Consider the following 21,773-nt stretch of genomic DNA (forward strand, 5'->3'; position numbering starts at 1 on the left):
GAATCCCTCTCAGCCTTTGAATCACCCTGTTTCTTCTTCCACTGAATCTCTTTGACTCTCCTGCCTTTTTCCACTTTTAAGAATTTATGTAATTAGATATGTCCAACCAGATAATCCAGGATAATCTTCCTATGAATCCAGGATAATCTCTCTACATTAAGATCCATAACCTTAAGGTCTCTTTTGCCATGTAATGTGTCATAATCACAGGTTGTAAAGACTCTGGTGTGAACTCTTCAGGCTAGCACACGTAGTCACAGCCTCACTCACTCTGGAGGAGGCCTCTGTCCTGTATACACTAAGGGCCTCCACGATTGGAGATTCCCGTGAATCTCAATGAGTGACTCTTTGGAAATTTTATCTGTAGCCCTTCGTTCACTTACTAAACCCAGGTACACATTTCAGAGTGTCCTTTTGCAGAAAAGATAATTCTCACTGTTGATGATGTCTGGTGAACTTTCTACTGAATCCATCTCTTAGTTTGGGTTCCCCAAAAGCTGACTCTGAGTCAAGGACTCGGAGTCACGTTGTCTACTTGAGAACTGATCCCAGAAAACTCAAGTTCGAAAATAAATAAAAAGAGAAAAGCCAACTGAGAGAAAAATTACATAAAGGGTACATTAATCAGTTGGTTATCATGTGGGCAACTGGGCTCCATCCCACCCAAGACTAAGAAACATGTGAAGCTGTGAGATATGCTTATGCTTACGTCATCACACCCCCAACCCCAAACACTACACACACACACACACACACACACACACACACACACAGACTTCTACACACGGCAGGCCTCTCCTGGTGATTAGCAGCAACGCCAAAATCCTCGGGGAATCTCAAGGATTTTCAATAAAAAAATGAAAAGTATCTCGCTTCTGAAGAAAGAAAAAGGAAAGTTTTTTAAAGGCTCCGTGCAGCTGTGCGTTTTTAAGTCCTAAGCTGTTTCTGTGTATTCTACCCAGTAACTGGTGAGAAAGCAGGTTCAGGGATGCCATTGGCTGGCTGACCCACGGCCTGCTCTAAATCATTCATCGGAGATCTTGTGACTTTGTGGTCCCCGAGTGGACCGGGTCCCAGGGACCGCAGCCCCCAGGCCGCGACTAACAGGAGGTGAAGAAAAGTTCCTTCTCCGCTTTCGGGAAGGTTTGGTCTGGTTGTGCCTGTGCCCATGGGCGGGTTTAGGGGGAAGACGGACAACCGGAAAATCATCATTTGAGCGTCAGAGGAGAAAAGAAAACGCAGAAGTTAATTCTAGAAGGTAAGAAAGGGAGGGGACGCGCTACCGCTCGGGGGTGGGGCGGGGAGTGGGGGGCGGTAGGCGGGAGGAACAGAACCTGATAAGGGGAAAGTCGGGGTCCCGGGTAGGGGATGCTTCCGGGGGCGGGGGTGAGGGGAGGGAGGCTCTCCACCCCTGGCTTGACTTGGTGCCGAGCCAGATTCGCGGCGAGGAGGAAGGGACGGGAGGGAGGATGGGTTTGGAAGAATATCAAGTGACGTCTGAAGAAACTCAACTCTGGCCGGAGAAGTGAGCCGAGGAGGGCGGAAAACTGTAGTCCCGATCGTTGTATTGTTGGCTTATTCCCTGGAATGTTTAATGAAGCCATCTATCGGTAAATACCTGAACCAGGAGAGGAAGGGGGCTGCCCAAGACAGCAGTTGGGGCGCTGATGATAACCAACACGGGTTACAGGAAAGTTTGACCTAGATCAGAACCGTAGTGCCGAGTCTCCCTGGCTGATTCTCCACGTCTCTCTAGGCTTCCCGTCCCTGCCTCTCGTGGGTGCTTATGGAGCGAGCTGCCTCTCTGCATTTCTCCCTGCCAGGCTCCCTTCTCTTCTTCCACCTCCTCAGCTTGTTTGCAGCGGTCTCAGGTAGGGGTGCATGCCACTAACTCCTATCAGCTTCTCAGAAAGGAAAATCAGCACTTCACTCTGCAAAGAGGAAGGGTAAAGAAGGGCTGCAGTTGTGTTCGCTCACCTTTTCGTTCTGCACACGGTCTTCGAACGGATCCCAGCGCCCTCCATTTAGCAATCCAGTGAGAGCCACAAAAGGCGAGCTGCATATATAACTTAAAATTCTTAGTAGCTACGTTTAAAAAAGTAAAAAGAAACAGATCAAACAACCTTTCATAATCTATTTTAACTCCACATAACCAAAATATTATTATTTAAACTTTTAATTAATGTAAAATATGAACAGTGAGATACTTAACATTTTTTTCTAAATTTTCAAAATTGTGTGTATTGTACATTTACAGCACACTCCAATTGGGACTAGCTAGTGGCTATCATATTGGACAGCTCAAGTTTATAGTATACTCCAGGCACTGTGCTGGTTTGGGAAATAGAAAAAGATCTGTGTAAGCTCAGGGTCCATGGGGGGTATCAGGGTATGCTTCTCCATGTGTTGTTCAAGAAGCATTAGCATCCTCAATAGACACCCCTCCTACCCCTGCTAGGTGTCTGTTACTATCGACCAGCCACATCTCTTGGCCCCCAGAATCCTGAGCCCAGGAAGCCCCTTAGAAAGAACATGTCTGTGCCCTGGCATATCCACTTCTTTTCCCACCTTAGAGAGTTGACGGCTGGTGCCCTTGTCTGACTCTACCGCTTTGTTGAACAGTCCAATTTACTGTCCTGGGACCAGCTGATCCAATTCAGGCCATGGTGGGAGAAGACACCAAGTTACACTGCCACCTGTCACCTGAGAAAAACGCTGAGGGCATGGAGGTGCGGTGGTTCCGGACGCAGTTCTCCCCTGCAGTGTTCGTGTACAAGGGCCATCGAGAGAGGACGGAGGAGCAGATGGAGGAGTACAGGGGAAGAACAACCTTTGTGAGCGAAGCTATCAGCAAAGGGAGCGTGGGGCTGATCATACACAACGTCACAGCCCACGATAACGGCATCTACCGCTGTTATTTCCAAGAAGGCAGATCCTACGACGAGGCCATCATGTACCTGATAGTGGCAGGTACGACCTTCCATTTTGCTCCATTGCTTTTTCACAGCCTGACTCTTAGGGAAAGTTTTTCTCCTCACCTCAGGCCCCCTGCAGACCAGCAGATTTTTGCCTAGAATCCCCTTTAAACAGGGAGGGTGGCTTTCCCCTGCTCAAGGACCCAGTGAGTGGGTTTGCTCTGCTAAACGGTGGGCATCAACTCTTGAGACGCACACACGGAACTCAGCTGTCACCTTGAGTAGGGGCGAATGCTTAATCCCTACAAATTATTCTTATGCCTACTTGTGAGAGATCTCTAAGCATCTTCCTCAGTAACATGTTTTAGAATTAGACATCTTTATTGTGAAGTATTATACAGAAAAACTCACAGAACATTAATGTACAGATTACTGAATTATTATGAGCTATAACCCATGTAACCACTACTCATGTCAAGAACTAGAACACTGCCTTCTACTGACCGAGTTAGTTTGCTAGGGCTGCCATAACAAAAGGACCACAGACTGGGTGGCTTAAACAACAGAAATGTATTTTCTCACAGTTCTGGAGGCTGGAAGTCCAAGATCAAGCTGTCAGCAGGTTTGGTTTCTTCTGAGGCCTCTCTCCCTGGCCTGCAGATGGCCACCTTCTCACTGGGTCCTCATGTGGTCTTCTCTCTGTGTCTTCATGTGGCCTTTCCTCTGTGGGTCCACGTTCCTGGTGTCTTTCCCTGTGTGTCCTAATCTCCTCTTCTTATAAGGACACCAGTCAGATTGGATTAGGGCCCACCCTAACAGCCTCATTTTAACTTAATTACCTCTTCAAAGGCCCTCTCTCCAAATACATGCACGTTCTAAGGGCCTGGAGGTTAGGGCTTCAACATATGAATTTTGCGGGGGCACAGTTCAGTCCACCACATGCCACTTCTCAAAATCCCCGACTTAAACAGGTTCCTAGGAAGAGACATGCTGTGCAATGAGAAATATACATCCTTAATAGGCACTACACATTAGTTTTCCAAAGTGTTTGTACCAATATACACTCTCGCCAGTCATATATGATGCTCCATACCTTTTTCATTAAGTCCAAAGAGAAGTTTTTCACATGTGATTTCAATCTATTTTTTTCTTTTTCATAAGCTATTTTCCATGCGTGTGAGGATCAAACACCATCCTTGACCCTTTTTACCCTCCTTCCCTACTGTTTTCCTCAGCACCTCTCACCTTCTTACGTATATGCATTTTACGTATTTATCCAGATTATTATGGCTCTTCCACTAGAATGTAGCTTTCATAAGGGATTGTTTTCTATTTTTCTCCTGCTATATCCACACCTTTAGAACAGACCCTGGAGCATAACAGGTGCTCAACAAATATTATTGAAGGATTAAATGAATCTGCTCCATAAAGCTGTAAGTGGTCATCACATCGTGCCTGAGCTATCTCTATTCTAAGCCTGAGATCTGCTTTTTTTTAACCTTTTTCCATGAGCCTCTTACCAGTCCATGCTTTTAATCATCTTTGAAGTATGCATTAGTCAGGATTGTCAAGGTTATGCTCTGGTCACAAGCAGCCCTCAAATCTCAGTACGTTAAATCAACAAGGGTCTGTTTCTAACACGTGAAATATATCCTTCCTGAGTCTGGTGGGGCTCTACTTCCTACAGATCTGCCTGGAGCTTTGTGGTTCACCTGAGCAGAGGGAAAGAGAGCCCGGCAAATTACTCACTGGTTTGTAAAGCTTCTGCCTGGGCGGTGCTACATGTTATTTATACTCACGTTTCATTGACCAAAGCAAGTCACACGGTTATGCCTAACTATACAGGAGAGGGAAGTACAAGCCTAACCATGGGCCCAGGTGAACTGAAAATTTTTGTAGACAGCACTAAAAAGTACTCTTTCAGGTTTTTGTTACCAGACATTCTTTTAAAGCGTTAATAGTCCACATCACAATCAGAACCAGCAATTATTCACAACTATGTCTCCAGCATCTAGCAAATTGCTTGGCACCTAGCAGGTACTTAATAAGTAGTTGTAAAATGAAGGAGTGAAAAAGATGAATGGCTGATATCAAAATCAGAGTGGAAAAATTTGCCCTTGCGCACCCCTCATTGCGGACGTTCATAAATTCATTCCACAAACACTTAACAAGCATCTCATGTTCAAGTCACTGTTTCAGAAACTGAGGATAAATCAGTGAACAAAGTACATGAAGATCCCTACCCTCGTGGAACTCACGTTCTGGAGGGTGCTCAGAGAAATAAATGAAATAATTAAACTGGATTTTATATCAGATGGCGATGAGTACTATAGAAAATAATAAAGCAGGGAAGAGATGGAAAGTTCTAGGAGGCAAGGAGGTAAGATAATTAGAAATAGAATGGTCAGGAAAAGCTTCACGGAAAAGATGGCGATCGAACAAAACGAGAATGAAGTGAGGACGTGAGCCATGCACGTCTAGGGCTACTGAGAGCATCCAGTGTGAAGTCCCATCTAGCACAACACAGGGCGTGTGGGCTCCTGATAGGGGACCATATAGTTTATCACTCAAACTGCACACTTTTGAGAGTGAGAGGAGGCACTGTCAATAATTGCACAGGGACAAGTGGAATCAACAAGGACTGCCCAGGAAACTACAGCATATATGGACATCTCATTTCTTGATAAACATTAAGTTTACCTTCTTTCCCTTTCCTCAGATACTAGTTGTCGTGTGAGTGACTGACATGTAAATTATATATTAAGCCTAGTGGTCCCGCAGAGAAAATGAGTGAGAATTCGGCCAGGCTTCAGGATAGAAGTGGCGTTTAAACTGGGATTTCTATAAGTTTATTGGCTTTAAGGTATGACCTCACTTCCGGTGTCAGAGTATTATACTTTAAAAGAAATGTTTGAAGAACGGAAAAGCCTTTAAGACACACATAAATCAATGGCATTTCAGTCCACCAGACCAACGGAGGTTTGTGGACAGTGCGACCTGCCCAGTGGGCCTCAAACGTGACTGGCAGGAGATCCCATCTTCGTTACTCAGAAGGGCAGTTTTGTATCTGATTAATATAGAATATCATGGAAGAAGGGTTTCTCCACCCTTGTGTCCTGACTCTGTTCACAGCAGCACTACAGAGCTGACCACCATGTGTTTGTATGTGGCAGGAATTTTCCATTCTTCCCCTGTAAACAAGACCCTGACCTGCCCCACTCTGAAGCGAGTTGGTGTACACCTGTTTGCTTGTTTGCTTACTGTTTTTCAGTTTGGTTAATCGGCTGGCTGGTTCTGTCCTTAAGTCTATTGTCTCCTGCTTGCCCTTATCGAACCCCTCCGGAACATTCTGTAGGATTTCTTTCCATCTGGCCAAGTTCTTTTGAATCTTATCCCACTTCAAAGTTTCTGTGTGAGCCTTTCAATATGCCACTAGTTGTTTTTTATTTTCCATCTTGAAAAGATCAAATTGAGCAAGAAGCAGTAAGGCTTAAGTGACTGCTTTAATTTTGTCTTTGGTATAATTGGTTGGACAGGCTTAACAAAGGAACTCCTTAAAAGAAGTCTGGATGATTGCTGGACACCTGGCTAAAGGGGCAGAAGTCTCCCAGGACTATGCATTTGCAGCTCTCTCCTACCCAGTATTCTCTTTTATTGAGGATTCTCTGAAAGATAGAATAAGTTAGGAAGAGTCTAGATTCTTAGGACTTTTGACGATGATCTGCTGACATTAAGGAGGTGATTTTTTTCTTTTTTTTTTTTTTGCGGTATGCGGGCCTCTCACTGTTGTGGCCTCCCCCGCCGCGGAGCACAGGCTCCAGATGCGCAGGCCCAGCGGCCAGGGCTCACGGGCCCAGCCGCTCCGCGGCACGTGGGATCCTCACGGACCGGGGCACGAACCTGTGTCCCCTGCACTGGCAGGCGGACTCCCAACCACTGCGCCACCAGGGAAGCCCAAGGAGGTGATGTTTTTATCTTAAGGATCCCGGGAGCATCCAGATCTAATAGGGGAATGTTGTCAAGGGACTGTAAGAAAATTACCTAATTGACTGAGCCCAATTGACTGGAAGGTAAACATCTCTGAATTGGGGTAAGGGTTGGCTTTGCACACTGGCTCTGTCAATTTTCCTAAAAACCAACAGCTGCTTATGATTATCAGATAGCTGTGGCGATGTGAAGTCCTAAACCAGGAGAAGAGGGTCAGTGCCTTGAACTCAAAAAGTTTCTTAAGATTCTGCCAGCCTGGCAGGTTTCTGTCCTTATTGTATTGACCTAGAACTTCAGGAAGCCAGAGCTACTGAGAAGTCCTCTCAGGGCAGAAAGTGAAAGCCTGCTTCTTTCTGGTCACAGTGGATACACCCACCCGGAAGTGAGAAAATTAAAATCTCTAGCTGAATGAATCAATCAACCAGTATCTATTAGGAGGCAGATGAATGCTTGCTCCTGTGATGGGGTCCGTAGGTGGGGCACAAAGAAAAGTACAATGTAATCCTTTCCCCACTTAGAGATCTCACAATTTTTTTGACATGTTGGTCACCTGGTGTTCTCCAACATCAAGGTTTTCTTCCCTCCTTTCCTTCCTTCCTTTCTCCCTTCACAGAATGGAATGTGCGTCATCAGCTTCTCTGGACACCAACCTCTTGCTCTCTCGTGGCTTCCCTTGGCTCTCATCACTAACAGCTGATCTGCTAAGACACTTCGGCTAAGACACCATTACCTCTTTAGCTGGTCTCTCTCCCCAGGCCTGGGTTCTAAGCCCGTTATTGAAATGAAGGGCCACGAGGATGGAGGCCTCCGGCTGGAATGCACATCTGTAGGGTGGTACCCAGAGCCCCATGCCGTGTGGAGGGACCCTTATGGTGAGATCATGCCCCCGCTGGAGGAGGCTTACACTACGAACGAAGACGGCCTCTTCATGGTCACCACGGCTGTGATCATCATGGACGAGTCTGTGAGGAACATGACCTGCTCCGTCAACAACACCCTGCTCAACCAGGAGAAGGAAACTGTGATTTTCATTCCAGGTTAGTTCCCCGCTCTCTGGAGGCTCATCTCATGGAGGCGGGATCCTCAGCAGACAGACCGGAGCCCAGCATGGGGATGGGAGTAGGGGCACGGAGTGGAAGGGTCCTGGGCCCTGAAGAACTAGAGGCTACAGCTGAGCTGAGGCCTCTCCCCTTGTCACAAGAGGAAAATCAAATCACCTCAAAACACAGGAGTAGGAAGCCTCTTCTCTGAGGGTAAATCTGATAGTTTTGTTTTGCTTTGTTTTTCTCTGTTATGGTCCTTATCCTGCAGCAATTTTCAAACATGTAGAACAATCATAAATCTATGGGCAGGTAGTATCTGCTGAAGCCCTTCCTTCCTGCCCAAGAGATTTCCCAAAGGACAGAGCTGGAGAAATTCTCTGTCTGTAGACATTCATAAATTCATTAAATACTGAACAAGCGTCTCATACGTTCAAGACACTGTTCTAGAAACCGAAGGTAAATCAGTGAACAAAATACATGAAGATACCTGCCCTCATGGGGCTCACATTCTAGAAGAGCAGAAGGCAGTAAATGAAATCATGAATTAAAACAAGGAGTGAAATAATTAATTAAACTGTGGATTATATCAGATGGTGATAAGTACCGTAGAAAAAAATTAGTGAGGCGGGGATAGAGAGTGTCAGGGGCATGAGGCAGTTGTAATTGTAAATAGGACGATCGGGGAAAGCTTCACGGAAAAGATGGCAGTTGGGGAAGTGAGGAGTGAGCCATGCAGATGTTTGAGGACTGAGCAAGCCAGGTAGCAGGAACGGCATATGCAAAGGGCTGAGGCAGGAGCATATCTGGCAGTTTCAAGGACCCCCCCAAGACACAGGTATGACTGGAATGGATTGAGGGCAGGGAGAGTTGGAGGAGATGAATTCAGAGAGACAGTAGATCTGGATCATATGAGGCAGTGTAGGCCACAAATGGACTTTGGCTGTTAGTCTCAGTGAGGTAGGAAACACTGCAGGGTTTTGAGCAGAGAAACAACATGATCTCACTTAGGCTGCTGTGCTGAGGACAGACCGCAGAGGATATGGACAGAAGCAGGGAGAAGGCATTGCAAAATTCCAGGCAAGAAGGGATGATGGCTTATACCATGTGGTGGCCGTGCTGATTCAGTGTGGCTGGTTAGCTTTTAGTCACCCTGGTCTTACCCATGGTGACTCCAGATGTTACTGCTTTTTTGTCTTCTGGGGCCCCAACCCTGGCAATCACTGTGGGGCGAGCCAGTGCAGAGCCAAAGTCTCTTTCCCTAGCTGGGGTTTCTGAGAGAGAAGCTGACGGAGCAGGGACCTGGTGGGGGCCAGGGGTGCAGGGGAGGTGCTCTTCAGATCTGTGCCCGGAAGGGCTCTAATCCCAGGGCTCCTTTTTCTCACTAAATGGGACTTTGGGGCTCCCTTTTCAGAATCCTTTATTCCCAGCACATCTCCCTGGCTGGTGGCCCTGACTGTCATCCTGCCTTCTCTGCTCCTCATCATCGCTGGAAGCATCTGTATCGTCAAGAAACTCCAAATGGAAAAAAAGCTTCTGTCCATGCAAATAGAGATTGAAAATGAAGAGAAAGAAATTGCACGTAAGGAACTGGGGAAAGAACGTGTGGAAAAAGAGAAAGAACGTCAAATAAAAGGTAAAAGAGTAGGAACACAGTTCACTGTCTTACAAAAGGACACAGCTCGGGCAGCTAAAAGCCTGCGAAAGAGAGAGAGGACGTGAATAAAGGCAGCGGCAAGGGCTTAGAACTCTTCGTGTCCTAGTAATGAATCCCTCAGACCTCGCTTTCTTCCATTCTGCAAATGTTGCATCCATTCACCTGGCTACGTATAGCCCTATATTGTTGGACAAGAGCAAACCCAAATAAGTATTGATAATATCCAGCCACCTGATCATATGTTATTTCTGGTATCTTGACAATTCCCAAGGCAGCCGGGGAGGGGGACAGTGGTCAAATAGAAGACCAGCCATCATCATTTAAGACAAACTCTATTTCTCTTAGTTCTTCTCTTGAGGACATTCATTTGTTTCTGTTTCTTTTTCAGAGCAACTTCATGAAGAACTGCGTAAGTTGAGCATTTCCTGAACTACTCCCTGCATGATTTGCATTCTGCCCTGCATTATCTCCTGAAGCTCACCTCTCTGCCTGTCCCATTGCAGGATGGAGAAGAAGGCTCTTACATGCGGGTGAGCGCCTCTGACATTCCCTCAGATCCCGAGCTTTCTCCCCACCAGGCAGCGAACAGGACACATTAGAGGAGATGAACAAGGAGACCCAAGGCTGGCTAGCGGGGGCAGGAGCCTGGGGTCGATTCACCAGCAGTATCCTACCCAATGCCGGAGCCTACCTCTGCTGTCAGGGAAGCCCTGCAGCTCTTAACCAACTCTATAGCTTACTTCCCACCATCCTTTCTTTTTTAGAATAATTTCATCCATGATTACCAAAGGTCTACCATACATAATAGATGTCCCGAAAGCTTACCTTTTAGTAGCTGTTGCTCTTTGGATCCTGGCTTAATTTGAAAGAAGACAATACTGGCTTAGCTATTTATAACCTGGGCGGTGGTATAGACTGCACAGTGGAAGAGCCACGTGTGGGAAAAGCAATAAGCTTCCCAGGCCTGGCTGAGGGGTGTACAAATAGGGACCAGAAATGCCTTCCTGCTCCAAGAGAATGCTGATAACCCTGTGTATAGCCTGCCAGTGGAGAGGACCTGGGCAGGTGGGAGAACACAGGGTCCAATTGCCTGGTCCTAATGAGCACTTTGAGTTTTATGACTTGTCACGTTCTGCTCACAAGCATCAAAGAATGCAGGCTTTACTAGATCCCACAGCACGTGGACCTTTCCTCTTTCGAATTTCAAAATTATCACCATCAGACATAACAACTTGGAGAAAGAAGCAAATCATTTTAACACAGTGATTTTGTGTTCGATGTAGACTGACTAAGTAATAGTAACTGCAGATGGGAGAGGGCTGCAGAAAGTCGGGGGTCTGAGGCATTTCCTGTATGCAGAGAGGTCATAGCTATAGATATCACACCAATGTTATTAAGGCAAAACTACCTTTTGCCATACTCACCTCTCAGGCAAGTATGGCAGGTAGACTTTGGGGGACATTATCCTTCTTTTTTACCCTTTGAGGGATACGCTTATTAGTCATTTAAATCAGTTGTCACCTGGTTAAACTGGTAGAACACAGAGGACCAGTGTAGGGACACTTTATCACCCTTATCTGTGTAGGGAAAAATTGGCCTTAATGGCTTAACTGGGGGAGGGGGAGGGGATAGGTCCTCTTTGCTGGTTTAAGCCATGTGGGAAACTTTTTAACTAAAGAGAGTCCCAGAGATCATATATTTTGAATAGAAAAGGGGGCGGATCTAAGAACATTGAGAGAAAGCGGGAGCCATTAATTTCAGCTCATTTGCTGAACTTTCTATATTTCTTAGAGCCCCAGTTCTCCTCGACCTGAGGCAGTGCTCCTGCCACTTAAGAGATAGAAGTGCAGCCTCAGGAATTTTCTGTGAGCTGCCTGGGATCTGGGATCGAGGGGCCTTCACGGAAAAGGCGGTCACATGGGGGAATCTCCCACCAGCTTTCTGGGATCTCTCTGGGGACCAGGAATCTCACAATCTCCTGAGATCCTAGGCCTAAACCTGAGACTTCCTCTGCAGCTGATGTGGTACTGGACCCAGACACCGCTCATCCCGAGCTCTTCCTGTCAGAGGACCGGAGAAGTGTGAGACGGGGTCCCTCCAGGCAGAGCTTGCCTGACAACCCAGAGAGATTTGACTGTCAGCCTTGTGTCCTGGGCCTAGAGAACTACACCTCAGGGAGACATTACTGGGAGGTGGAGGTCGAAAACGTGATGGTTTGGGCTGTGGGTGTTTGTAGAGACAGTGTTAAGAGGAAAGGGGAAACCCTACTGGTTCCTCAGAATGGCTTCTGGACCCTGGAGATGTTTGAGAACAAGTACCGCGTCCTGTCCTCCCCGAAGAAGATTCTCCCCGTGAAAGAGCGCCTTCGCCGGGTGGGCATTTTCCTGGATTATGAAGCTGGAGATGTGTCCTTCTATAACATGAGGGACAGGTCGCACATCTACACGTGTCCCCGTTCGCCCTTCTCTGGGCCCCTGAGGCCCTTCTTCAGGCTGGGGTCTGATGACAGCCCCCTCTTTATCTGTCCAGCGTTTACAGGGGCCCAGGGGGTCACAGTGCCTGCGGGCGGCCTGGTCCTTCACAGGGCAGAGACCCACCGCAGCCTCCAGGACCAATTCCCCGGTCTCAGAGCCAAGTAGAGAGCCCAGGCCACCTCTACTACCACAGCACAGCACCCCCCGGAGGAAAACCACCCTCCTTCCTTCTGGTCACGGAAGAAAATCTCCTCCAGAGGTCCCCTGGACACCTCCTCAAGCCCCAGCCCCATCTCTCCCTCATTAGGCCGTTGCTTTAGTAACTCATTTGCACGTAACGATGGGGCAGGGGCCAGTCTCAGGAAGACAAGTGCTGCCACATAGCTCCCAACCAAGAAATGTGAGAACGTGACAGGCAGAAAACCGGTTGCTTTAACATCAGAGTGACACATTCAGCCTGAGACTGGAGTTGACGTCAGATACTGTGGACTGGGGCGAGAATGCACTAGGATGTAAGAGGGGAGCGGGAACCACAAATGGAAGTCAGAGATAGAGGAAGTGAGACCTGAGAGGTGGGCCGAGGCTATGGACGTGGTTAAGCCCCACCATTACAGCTAAGGGGTCCCAGGAGCTGATGGTCCATTTCCCACCCACCCCCAAGATTTCCAGGGCATACAGTAAAGCTCCCCAGGCCTAGATCCATATGAGGAAGGATGAAGGATGAGGATACTTCTGGACGTGGCCTGGCTCAGGTGTCCCTACAATAAACAAGGTGTCAGTACTTAGTTATTGAGAGTGGCCTAAGGTTTAAGGTCCCAGCTGAGCAGGTAAGCATTGGACCAAGTGGATCTCAAGGTTCAGGTTCAGTGGGGAGAGCAGTGCTTTTCTGCTTTTTGGCCTCAGGTTGCCTTTAGACACTTAAAAATTACTGAGGACCCTAAAGAGCTTTTGCTCATTTGGGTTATATGTCTATCAATATTTGTGGCATTAGAGATTGGAACTGAGAAATGTTTAAAATGTATTTATTTATTAATTTATATTAAAAATAGCAACAAGCCAATTACAGGTTAACATAAAAAATTTTTCATGAAAAATAACTGTTGTTTCCAATGCAAAATAAAGTTTATTGAGAAGTGTGGTATTCTTTAACGTTTTTGCAAATCTAATGTCTGGCTTCTCGAAGGTGGCTAGATCCTCACATCTGCCTCTGTATTCAGTGCTGGGATATCACAGGTCATGTAGGCTCTAAAAAATATAATTGTAGGGCTTCCCTGGTGGCGCAGTGGTTGAGAGTCCGCCTGCCGATGCAGGGGACACGGGTTCGTGCCCCGGTCCGGGAAGATTCCACATGCCGCGGAGTGGCTGCGCCCGTGAGCCATGGCCGCTGAGGCTGCGCGTCCGGAGCCTGTGCTCCGCAACGGGAGAGGCCACAACAGTGAGAGACCCGCGTACCGCAAAAAAAAAAGTAACTGTACACTAGTGAGAGAGTGAGAGCAAAAATGAAAAATAATATCTTAGTATTATTATGGAATAGTATTAATCTTGTAGACTGTTTGCAAGTATTACAGGGACCACCCAGAAATCTGCAAAACATCTTTTGAGAACCAGGATAGAGGATCCTGGAATTGAGTCAGTCATCTAAAATGATGACATAAATGGTAGTATTTTGGACTTTACATAATTCAGCCATCCAATTGTAAAACTTGGCTGAAAACGTTAAAAGGTATTTCAAAAGTTCAAAATTGTTTTACTGCAGTTTCAAATGGAGACATTCTGGAAAAAATCAGGAACATTGAAGTAAGTGATTTGTTGAGATGGAAGACTGGCTTATTAATGTGTATGTGCGTGTGTTGTTTTTATTTTTGGTATTGTTGTTATAATAATATTTGAACAGTTTTAACTAAAAGCACCAGACTGCGAGTCAGGAAACAAGTACTACTAATAACTGCCTATATTAATCTTAGGCAAGTTAGAGCTTTTCGGTGTTTTGGTATTCTGTAAAATAAGGCTTTGAGTGGGTTTGCATATCTTTTATTATAGTTTACAAAACACTTTCACTTATGCAGTATCCTTGCTTTCTCATAGCAAATATACTGATCCCCATTTCACAGTGAAATAGTGAGGTCTAGCAAGTTAAAGCAATTTTTTTGTTTGTTTGTTCAAGGAAAACAGAGTTTTCATTCATACTTTTTTTTTTTGATAAATCATGCCTCATCCTTAAGGTGCCTTATAAACATAAATTTCAAATGTTTTAAGTATTTATTGAAACTAAGCATGAACCTAATGCTCTGCTAGTCACTGTATAAAATATGTAAATAGTGTAAAACTCGGCTCCTATCCTTTACTGTCTTCCTTCCTATCTTTGCTTATTCATTCACTCTCAACAAATTTATCACCTTTAATGTGTCGACAATGTACGGTCTGTTGTGTCACGAAGGAAATAAACAGGGTGATATTATGGAGAGGAATGGGTGGGGGCTGAGGGGGACCACTTTAGATGGCAAAGTTAAGGAGGGCTTCCTGGAGGAAGTGATGGTTTTTCTGAGACTTGAGGACTAAGAAAGATTCCCGAGCATTGGGAATCTTGTGCATTACGAGCCCCAAAGCAGAAATAAACTAACTAGTTAAAGGAACATAAACCCCTACAGTCAGAGCAAAGATTGAGAATGGAACGGGCAGGAAACAAGTAGAAAGCAGACGATCTGGAGCCTCGCAGCAAAGTGCTGAGAATCAAACAGAGTCTTACTGAAAACCAGAGCTCAAATGAACAGATGTCTGGAGTCACCCGAGAATTATTTTTATTTCCTTTTCCCAGCAGGCAGCAGGATTACCTTTTTTTTTGGCTGCTCTGCATATCTTGCTGGATCCCCGATCTGGGACTGAACCCAGGCTCCGCCCCGGCAGTGAAAGCACTGAGCCCTAACCGCCGGACCGCCAGGCAATTCCTGGGTTACTCGTTCTTAGCAGCATGAGTAATTTAATTTTCCAGAATTTCCTTTTTCCTGGGTTTGGGGGCTGGGAGTGAAGTGGAGTAGAGTATGGAGAAAAGGGGAACGCCCCCCAGGGACTCTTCACCTTCTTTGGGTGTCACGACTCAGGCCTGGCGTAGTGATCCCAGCAGCCTCAGTGGCTGAGATCCACGGCATCTGTGATCCCACCTGCCCTCTTGGCTCTGTAACTTAGATCAACCCCAAGAGGAGGGGGAAAAATAAGAATTCTGAATCAAGACCTTCCAGTGGAAGTTTTTCAGATTTTGGCATGTTGGATTAAAAAGAGACTTTAATCTTTTACCTCGAATGGCCTGGAAGTTATCGTCAGTGGTTATTACTGGGCGACGGTTAATCTTGTTACCCTTTGATCCCCGTGTGGGAGAGAGTAGGCTGGGCCAAGGAGGGAGATGGGGTGGGGATATTGGAAGTTAGGTCTTCTTGGCATATCCTACCATAATTAGAAGTTTTCCCAACTTCTGGGAAAGTGAAACTTACATATCCCTGGACTCATGAAGAGCTTTCCTTAATCATATATGAAACAGCCTGGCACATTGCTGCCAGGCTGGTTCACAGGATCATTTCATTTTCTCCCCAGCCTCCCCCATGCTTGGCCCCAAACCAACCCTTTTGTACCACAAGGCACATGTATAATTATCCCAGACCTTTCAATTATGGTTACTAATCAAACTTAGAGGACTTTGGTATCAGAGACAGAAGTAATCTGACACAGATAAGGTACATGTAAAATAATCAGTAAATAAGCTAACATTTATATCCACGCAGTTTCTGGTGCGTATGAGTCAACACACCTGCAGGTTATTCTTACATCCATGCAACAATCGCTGGCTGTTGGCCATGAGCCAAGCACTGTCTAGGCACTGAGGAAAATAACAGTGACTAGGACAGGTGACATGCATGGACTATTGCCAACCCAGGAAGTACACTCAGGCTTCGATGGCCACACTTTCTATTGAGGCTTCATTATGTAGGCTTGATTGATAGAATCATTGACCACATAGTGATTGAACTCCATCTCCAGCCCCTCTCTCTTGCTGAGTCAAGCTGACAGCACATAGCCCAAAGCCCCAACCCCCTAATCACATGATTGGACTTTCTGGCTTGGTGATTGCCCATGAGTCATCTCATTAGATCAGGTACAATCCAGAGAGCTCACCAGGAATAACACAACACTCGGGAAATTCCAAGGGTTTAGGTTATTTCCCCGGAGCTGGACAAAGGCCAGACCTCTTACTACACAGTTTGAGAAAGAATGTCAAGGGCAAAGGACTAGGGTGCGATTGGATCTGGGGTACCACCTGAACAAAAAGGTGAGAGCAGCCAAAGGATGGTAGGAGAAAGAGTGGGCAGACCAGAGAAACAGGGAGAGCCAGATCAGTGGAGACTCGGGGCAGCGAAAGAAGTTTGTGTTTTCTTCTAAATATAATGGGAAGCCACTGTATGATTTTAAACAAGGAAGAAACATAATGATTTCCGGTAATTCCCTGGTGGTCCAGTGGTTAGAACTCCGCGCTTTCACTGCCGAGGGAGCGGGTTCAATTCCTGGTTGTGCCGCAGCCAAAAACAAGAAAACAAAACAAAACAACACCTAATGATTTTCTTCTAAGAGAGAGTCAGAGGAGACAGAACAACAGAAGCAGAGGATAGAGATAGAAAGATTTGAAGATGCTATGCCACTAGACTTGAAGTTGGAGAAATGGGTAGCCTCTAGAAGCTGGAATTGGGCACGCTCCTCCAAAAAGTCTGAGAAAACTGCAGGAGAAAGGCTTCCCGCTCTCACCTTTTTTCCCTGAAAGCAGGAAATAAATCTCGCATATGAAAGGTACCCTCCCTGTACCAGGAGGAAGGGAGATATCCTTATCACCAGAGAGAAGGCTATATAAACAAACCTTGCTACTTCTTCACCATTTACTACCCCTAGCCCAAGCCCCTTTGCCATGTCAATTTTTCACAAATTTATTGTTTCTTTGCCTAAAATGTATTAGAGCTTCCTGCTCTGGTCATTTCTTCAGGTCTTCATCCTCTTGTGAGGGCTCTCATGTACATGTAAAAATTCAATAAAGTGTGGATGCTTTTCTCCTGTTCATCTGTCTTTATCAGTTTAATTTTCACACCCAGCCAAAGACCCTCAGAGGGTTGTTTTTTTATTTTTTATTAAAAAAATTTTTTGTTGAAGTATAGTTGCTGTACAATATTATATAAGTTACAGGTGTACAATATAGTGATTCACAACTTTTGAAGGTTATACTCCATTTATAGTTATTATAAAACATTGGCTATATCCCTCATGTTGTACAATATATCCTTGTAGTTCATTTTATACCTAACAGCATACCCCAACCTCTATATTGCTCCTCTCCCCTAGAAGGTTGTTTTTTAATATGATAGCAATTCAGTAATTCAATCTTTCACACCATTGTTCAAGATCATATTAAGATGTAACCAAATTTCTATGTCCTCCTCAAAGCCTTCTCTTAGTATTTCCATCCACAGGACTCCTCCCATCTGTAGACATGTGCTGGGATGCCATACCCTCTGAGATGACTTCCACTCAAAAGTCATCCTAGTTTAGAAATTTAGAAATATGATTCTAGATTTTTCAAAGTTGGAAGGACTCTAAAGGTTATAAAGCCCCAAATACCTTTAGATCTGAAGGAAAAGGCAGCCTCTGACTGAGGAAGAAAGAAACAAGCCTGGCAGTGGCTCCAGCGTTCTCCACTTAAACATTTCACCATTCTGTCATGTCAGAGCACAGACCAAAAATCAAGAACACCGTGCAAGCTACAAAAATGACCATACACCTCTCTCTCTCTCTCTCTCTCTCTCTCTCCTGACTGCAGTAATTGCTGTTTGTTTACCACTGAAATCTTTTTTTTTTTTTTTTTTTGGCCGTGCCCTGCGGCTTGTGGGATCTTATTTCCCCGACCAGGGGTTGAACCCCGCCCCCTGCAGTGGAAGCATGGAGTCATAACCATTGGACCACCAGGAAATTCCAGCCCACTCTTTTCCTCCACTTCCTAATAAAAATTGGAATATTCAATCATACATCAGTCCACTGCTTTCTTACAGCAGTCATCCAGAGCAAACCCTTCATTCTTTGAACCTCCCGCAAATCACCCAACACAAACCTAAATCCTGTTAAGTTCTCCCACACCCTCTCACTGAGACACACCCCCCCAAGCCCCCATGGTGTGTTGAATCCACGCTGCTGTAACAAGTAGCGACAAATCCAATTTCATTCAACTGCAGTTGGGCTTTGGCTGGTGGCCTTCAACATGGTCATAGGCAAGCAGAACCCCACTATCAGCCTCCAGTGTTCACTCCCATCCACCCCAAATTTGGCCCCAGACTTTCAGTTCTCCAGATACAGCAAAATCTCTCAGTATCTAAAGCCAAGAGGAACTTCCTGCAGGTTTCTCAGAACAAAAATTGAAACAAAAAGTATTCTTTGTTCATGATTTATTGATAATTTTTCAATAATCAAGTATTCACAGAAGGGAACAGTCACTCCATTGTGTGTTTCATGCTCACATTCCATCCTCCTTCCCCCATCTTTAACTCAAATCTTAACTGGTTTAGTTCTGTTTATTTTCCAAAGAAACTCATAAAAGAGCTTAGAAAATTCTGGTGTTCCCTCCATTGTTCTATAAAGAGGCTTTGTATCTCTTATAAAACCTCTCTGTTACTACAGAATAGAAAAAAGTACAATCGTGTGCAGGTCAATGGCTCTTCATTTCTCTGGGACTCAGAGCTCATATCTCCCAGGGATTCAAAGCCTCAGGGCACACAAAATGAAAAATACTGACAGCATTTCACTGATGAGGGTGGAGAGAACAGAGATAGTGGTAAATTACCTCAACATTCTCCTTAGGAGACATACAGATCCCTTGGAATATGACCAGAAGATTAGCTAACCCAAGAAACTTGAAGTTCAGGCACTCTAATCGGTAGTTGATAATCAGGAAAGAAGTCGGTGTGGGGCTGGGGCGGGGAAGGCTGGGAATGGAGACCAGGGGCCAGGCGGAAAAATGTCTCCTGGGGATACCTGACAATTCCTACCACAGTGTCTCATTTCTTTGGAGAAAAAGAGATGCCCCCTGAATCGCTCACATTCACTGATTCTCAGTCTCCCCTCTGTCTGTCTGTCTCTCTCTCTCCCCTTGGTGGTCACCGGCATACCCTTCCTACTGGTGTTCACCTAGAAAATCCTCAGCCAATGAGGGGCTGGATTATGGATAAATCCTTCTGCTTTCTCATCCCTCGGTGACAACTCTGAATTGGGTAGTTTCCAGTTCCACACAATCTCTCAGAGAGTCCCTAGCAAGATTGAGTCCCAGGGACCCATAACAGTAATCCGGGTGTTATCACACTCTTTATTAGCTCTTCCCTGTCTCATTTCTTCCCTTCCCCACCATGTTTTCTAGGATCACCTCCCAAATAAATTACTTGCATCCATATCTGTGTCTGAGGGCCTGTTTCAGGGAGAACTCAAACTAAGACAAGGTCTGATCAGGGAACATGGAGTGACATCTGTGATAAGAGGAAAACAAGGTGAAGTCAGACCAATAATGAATTCATGGCCTGCTTCTAAAATACTGAACTCTGTATTTTCATGTTTTCTATAGCCTGTCTTCCAGAGGGTGGATAGAGCCCTGCTTTGGAGGAATTTGCCCCACCAGGTAATGGGAAGAGAGGGTGCAATGGGGTAGATTCTAAGAAGAACTCAGAGTGGTCCATACAACTGCTCCCTTCCCTAAATCTTCTAATTTTTCCCTTGCACAATCCAAACTCATTTTATTGACTCCCATATGTTCCTTTCCTGACCCTCTTCTTTGTTCTAGGAACTCTCCATTTCAAAAGCGTTTCCCGGAATGTGACTCAGAGATGTCACCACTCAACCAGACCTCAGCCTCTTGCTCCCAGGGGACACATTTAATCTCACTCCACCCCCACGGACCCCCCTTCTACACAGAATCCCATCACATCTTCTTCACACCTCTTCAATTTCTTTCCAGCCTCCATTCACATATGCAAACTCTGTTGGGCTACAATGCGCATAATTTCTTTTCTTCCAGTTTTATTGAGACGTAATTCACATACAGCACTGTATATGTTTAAGGTGTACAGCATAATGATTTCCCTTATGTATATCGTAAGATGATTACCACGATAAGTTTAGTGAACACCCACCATCGTATATAGATACAAAAGAAAAGAAAAATCTTTTCCTTGTGTGGAGAACTCAGGATTTATTCTCTTAACAACGTTCATATATATTATACAAGTGTTAATTATATTTATCCTGTTGTACATTACATCCCTAGTACTTATTTATCTTATAACTGGAAGTTTGTACATTTTGACCACCTTCATCCAATTCCCCCTCTCCCCACCCTCCACTTCTGATAACCACAAATCTGATCTCTTTTTCTATGAGTTTGTTTGTTTGTTTTGAAGTATAATTGACCTACAGCACTATGTTAGTCCATGCTGCACAACACAGTGATTCAATATCTCTATACATTACAAAGCAATCGCTACACGATGCACATAACTTTAATACAGGCTTGGTAAATAGGGGGGTTATGTCAGTATTATAATGTCAACATATCATGAGGTCACATCTAGTTATTACCAGTATGCCAATAGTGTGTGCCCTGAGAAACAGCAGCTGACCACAAAACTCACTACAAGTCACAGGATACGGTGTTATGCGTGATGTGCCCATTCGCACCCAGCCCTTTGTCTTAGCTTGGTTTAGCCACGTGCAAAAGAAATAAGCCCGAGACTCAGCCAGAACCATCCCCCAGGGTCATCTCCGCAATTCGTGTAGAGCCAGCAGCTGCCTCTTCAGCTGCGGATTCTGAATAAGGAAGAGGAAAAAGCTCCTGTGGACCGGCAGCAGCCAGCAGGGAGAATCCTGGTAGCAGTCCAGACCTAAATCAGAACGTATTTTTAATAAGACCCTCCAGTGAAGCATATGCTCATTTAAGTTAGAGAAGTGCTGCTCTGGGAGGGATGGGAATGGGGCTAGGGAGGGATTGTAATAGCACTAATAAATTACCTGAGATGTTTGACTACGGAGACTGTACTTAGAGACTGTTAAGGGCTGGGAAAAATCTGTGATGGGAACACAGAAAACTAAACAAAGGAAATAAGGTGAATCATTTAACTCCCTCCCTCCCCCATCCCCCTCAAACACAAAAAGTTGTACAGGAAAGTAAATGTAATCATATGTGATCCTCAGCTCCATAAAAATATAGCCACAAAACCATGGTATTGGAAACACTGAACAAAAATGATATATTTCTATTGGTGATATAAAAGAATGGTATTAGTCAGAGTTCTCCAGAGAGACAGGACCAATAGGATATACGGTATACAGATATATAGAAAGAATTTATTATGAGGGATAGGCTCACGTGATTATAGAGGCAAAGAAATCCCACAATCTGCCCTCTGTAACCTGGAGGCCCGGGAAAACTGTTGGGGTAGTTCCAGTCCAAACTCGAAGAACTGTGAACCAGGGGAGCCGATGATGTAAGTCCAGGTCAGAGTCCAAATGCCAGAGAACAAGAAGTGCTAATGTCTGAGGGCAGGAGCTGGAAGTCTCAGCTCAAGCACAGAGCAAATTCGCCCTCCCTGCATCTTTTTATTCTATTCAGGCCCTCAAAGGATTGGATGATTCCCAC

At 45.3% G+C, this 21,773-nt stretch overlaps 1 protein-coding gene across 7 annotated transcripts; it reads left to right on the top strand.

Annotated features, from left to right (window-relative positions):
* Positions 1-799: 799 nt before the first annotated feature.
* LOC137231692 (butyrophilin subfamily 2 member A2-like) lies at positions 800-13,214 on the top strand. 7 transcript variants are annotated; one of them, XM_067752222.1, is made up of 8 exons: positions 800-1,258; positions 1,757-1,871; positions 2,623-2,970; positions 7,658-7,939; positions 9,357-9,578; positions 9,988-10,008; positions 10,103-10,129; positions 11,616-13,214. In XM_067752222.1, exons 2-8 carry the CDS (start codon positions 1,787-1,789, stop codon positions 12,236-12,238), a joined length of 1,608 nt encoding a protein of 535 aa, XP_067608323.1. In that variant the 5' UTR covers positions 800-1,258; positions 1,757-1,786; the 3' UTR covers positions 12,239-13,214. The 7 variants fall into 7 exon arrangements, with proteins under 7 accessions (XP_067608323.1, XP_067608326.1, XP_067608325.1 ...); XM_067752225.1 differs by having other exon boundaries at positions 9,357-9,524; XM_067752224.1 differs by lacking the exon at positions 10,103-10,129 and having other exon boundaries at positions 801-1,258; positions 9,357-9,524; positions 9,988-10,024; positions 11,605-13,214.
* Positions 13,215-21,773: the final 8,559 nt, after the last annotated feature.

The sequence above is a fragment of the Pseudorca crassidens genome, chromosome 10, assembly GCF_039906515.1.
Source record: "Pseudorca crassidens isolate mPseCra1 chromosome 10, mPseCra1.hap1, whole genome shotgun sequence".
Classification (NCBI taxonomy): Eukaryota; Metazoa; Chordata; class Mammalia; order Artiodactyla; family Delphinidae; genus Pseudorca; species Pseudorca crassidens.

What these genes read in the sequence shown, in the direction of transcription:
- LOC137231692 (XM_067752222.1), top strand. Translation starts at nt 1,787, where the DNA reads ATGGAGCGAGCTGCCTCTCTGCATTTCTCCCTGCCAGGCTCCCTTCTC. An exon ending in CTTGTTTGCAGCGGTCTCAG is followed by an intron (nt 1,872 to 2,622) that starts GTAGGGGTGCAT and finishes TTTGTTGAACAG; the next exon opens with TCCAATTTACTGTCCTGGGA. An exon ending in AACTGTGATTTTCATTCCAG is followed by an intron (nt 7,940 to 9,356) that starts GTTAGTTCCCCG and finishes CTCCCTTTTCAG; the next exon opens with AATCCTTTATTCCCAGCACA.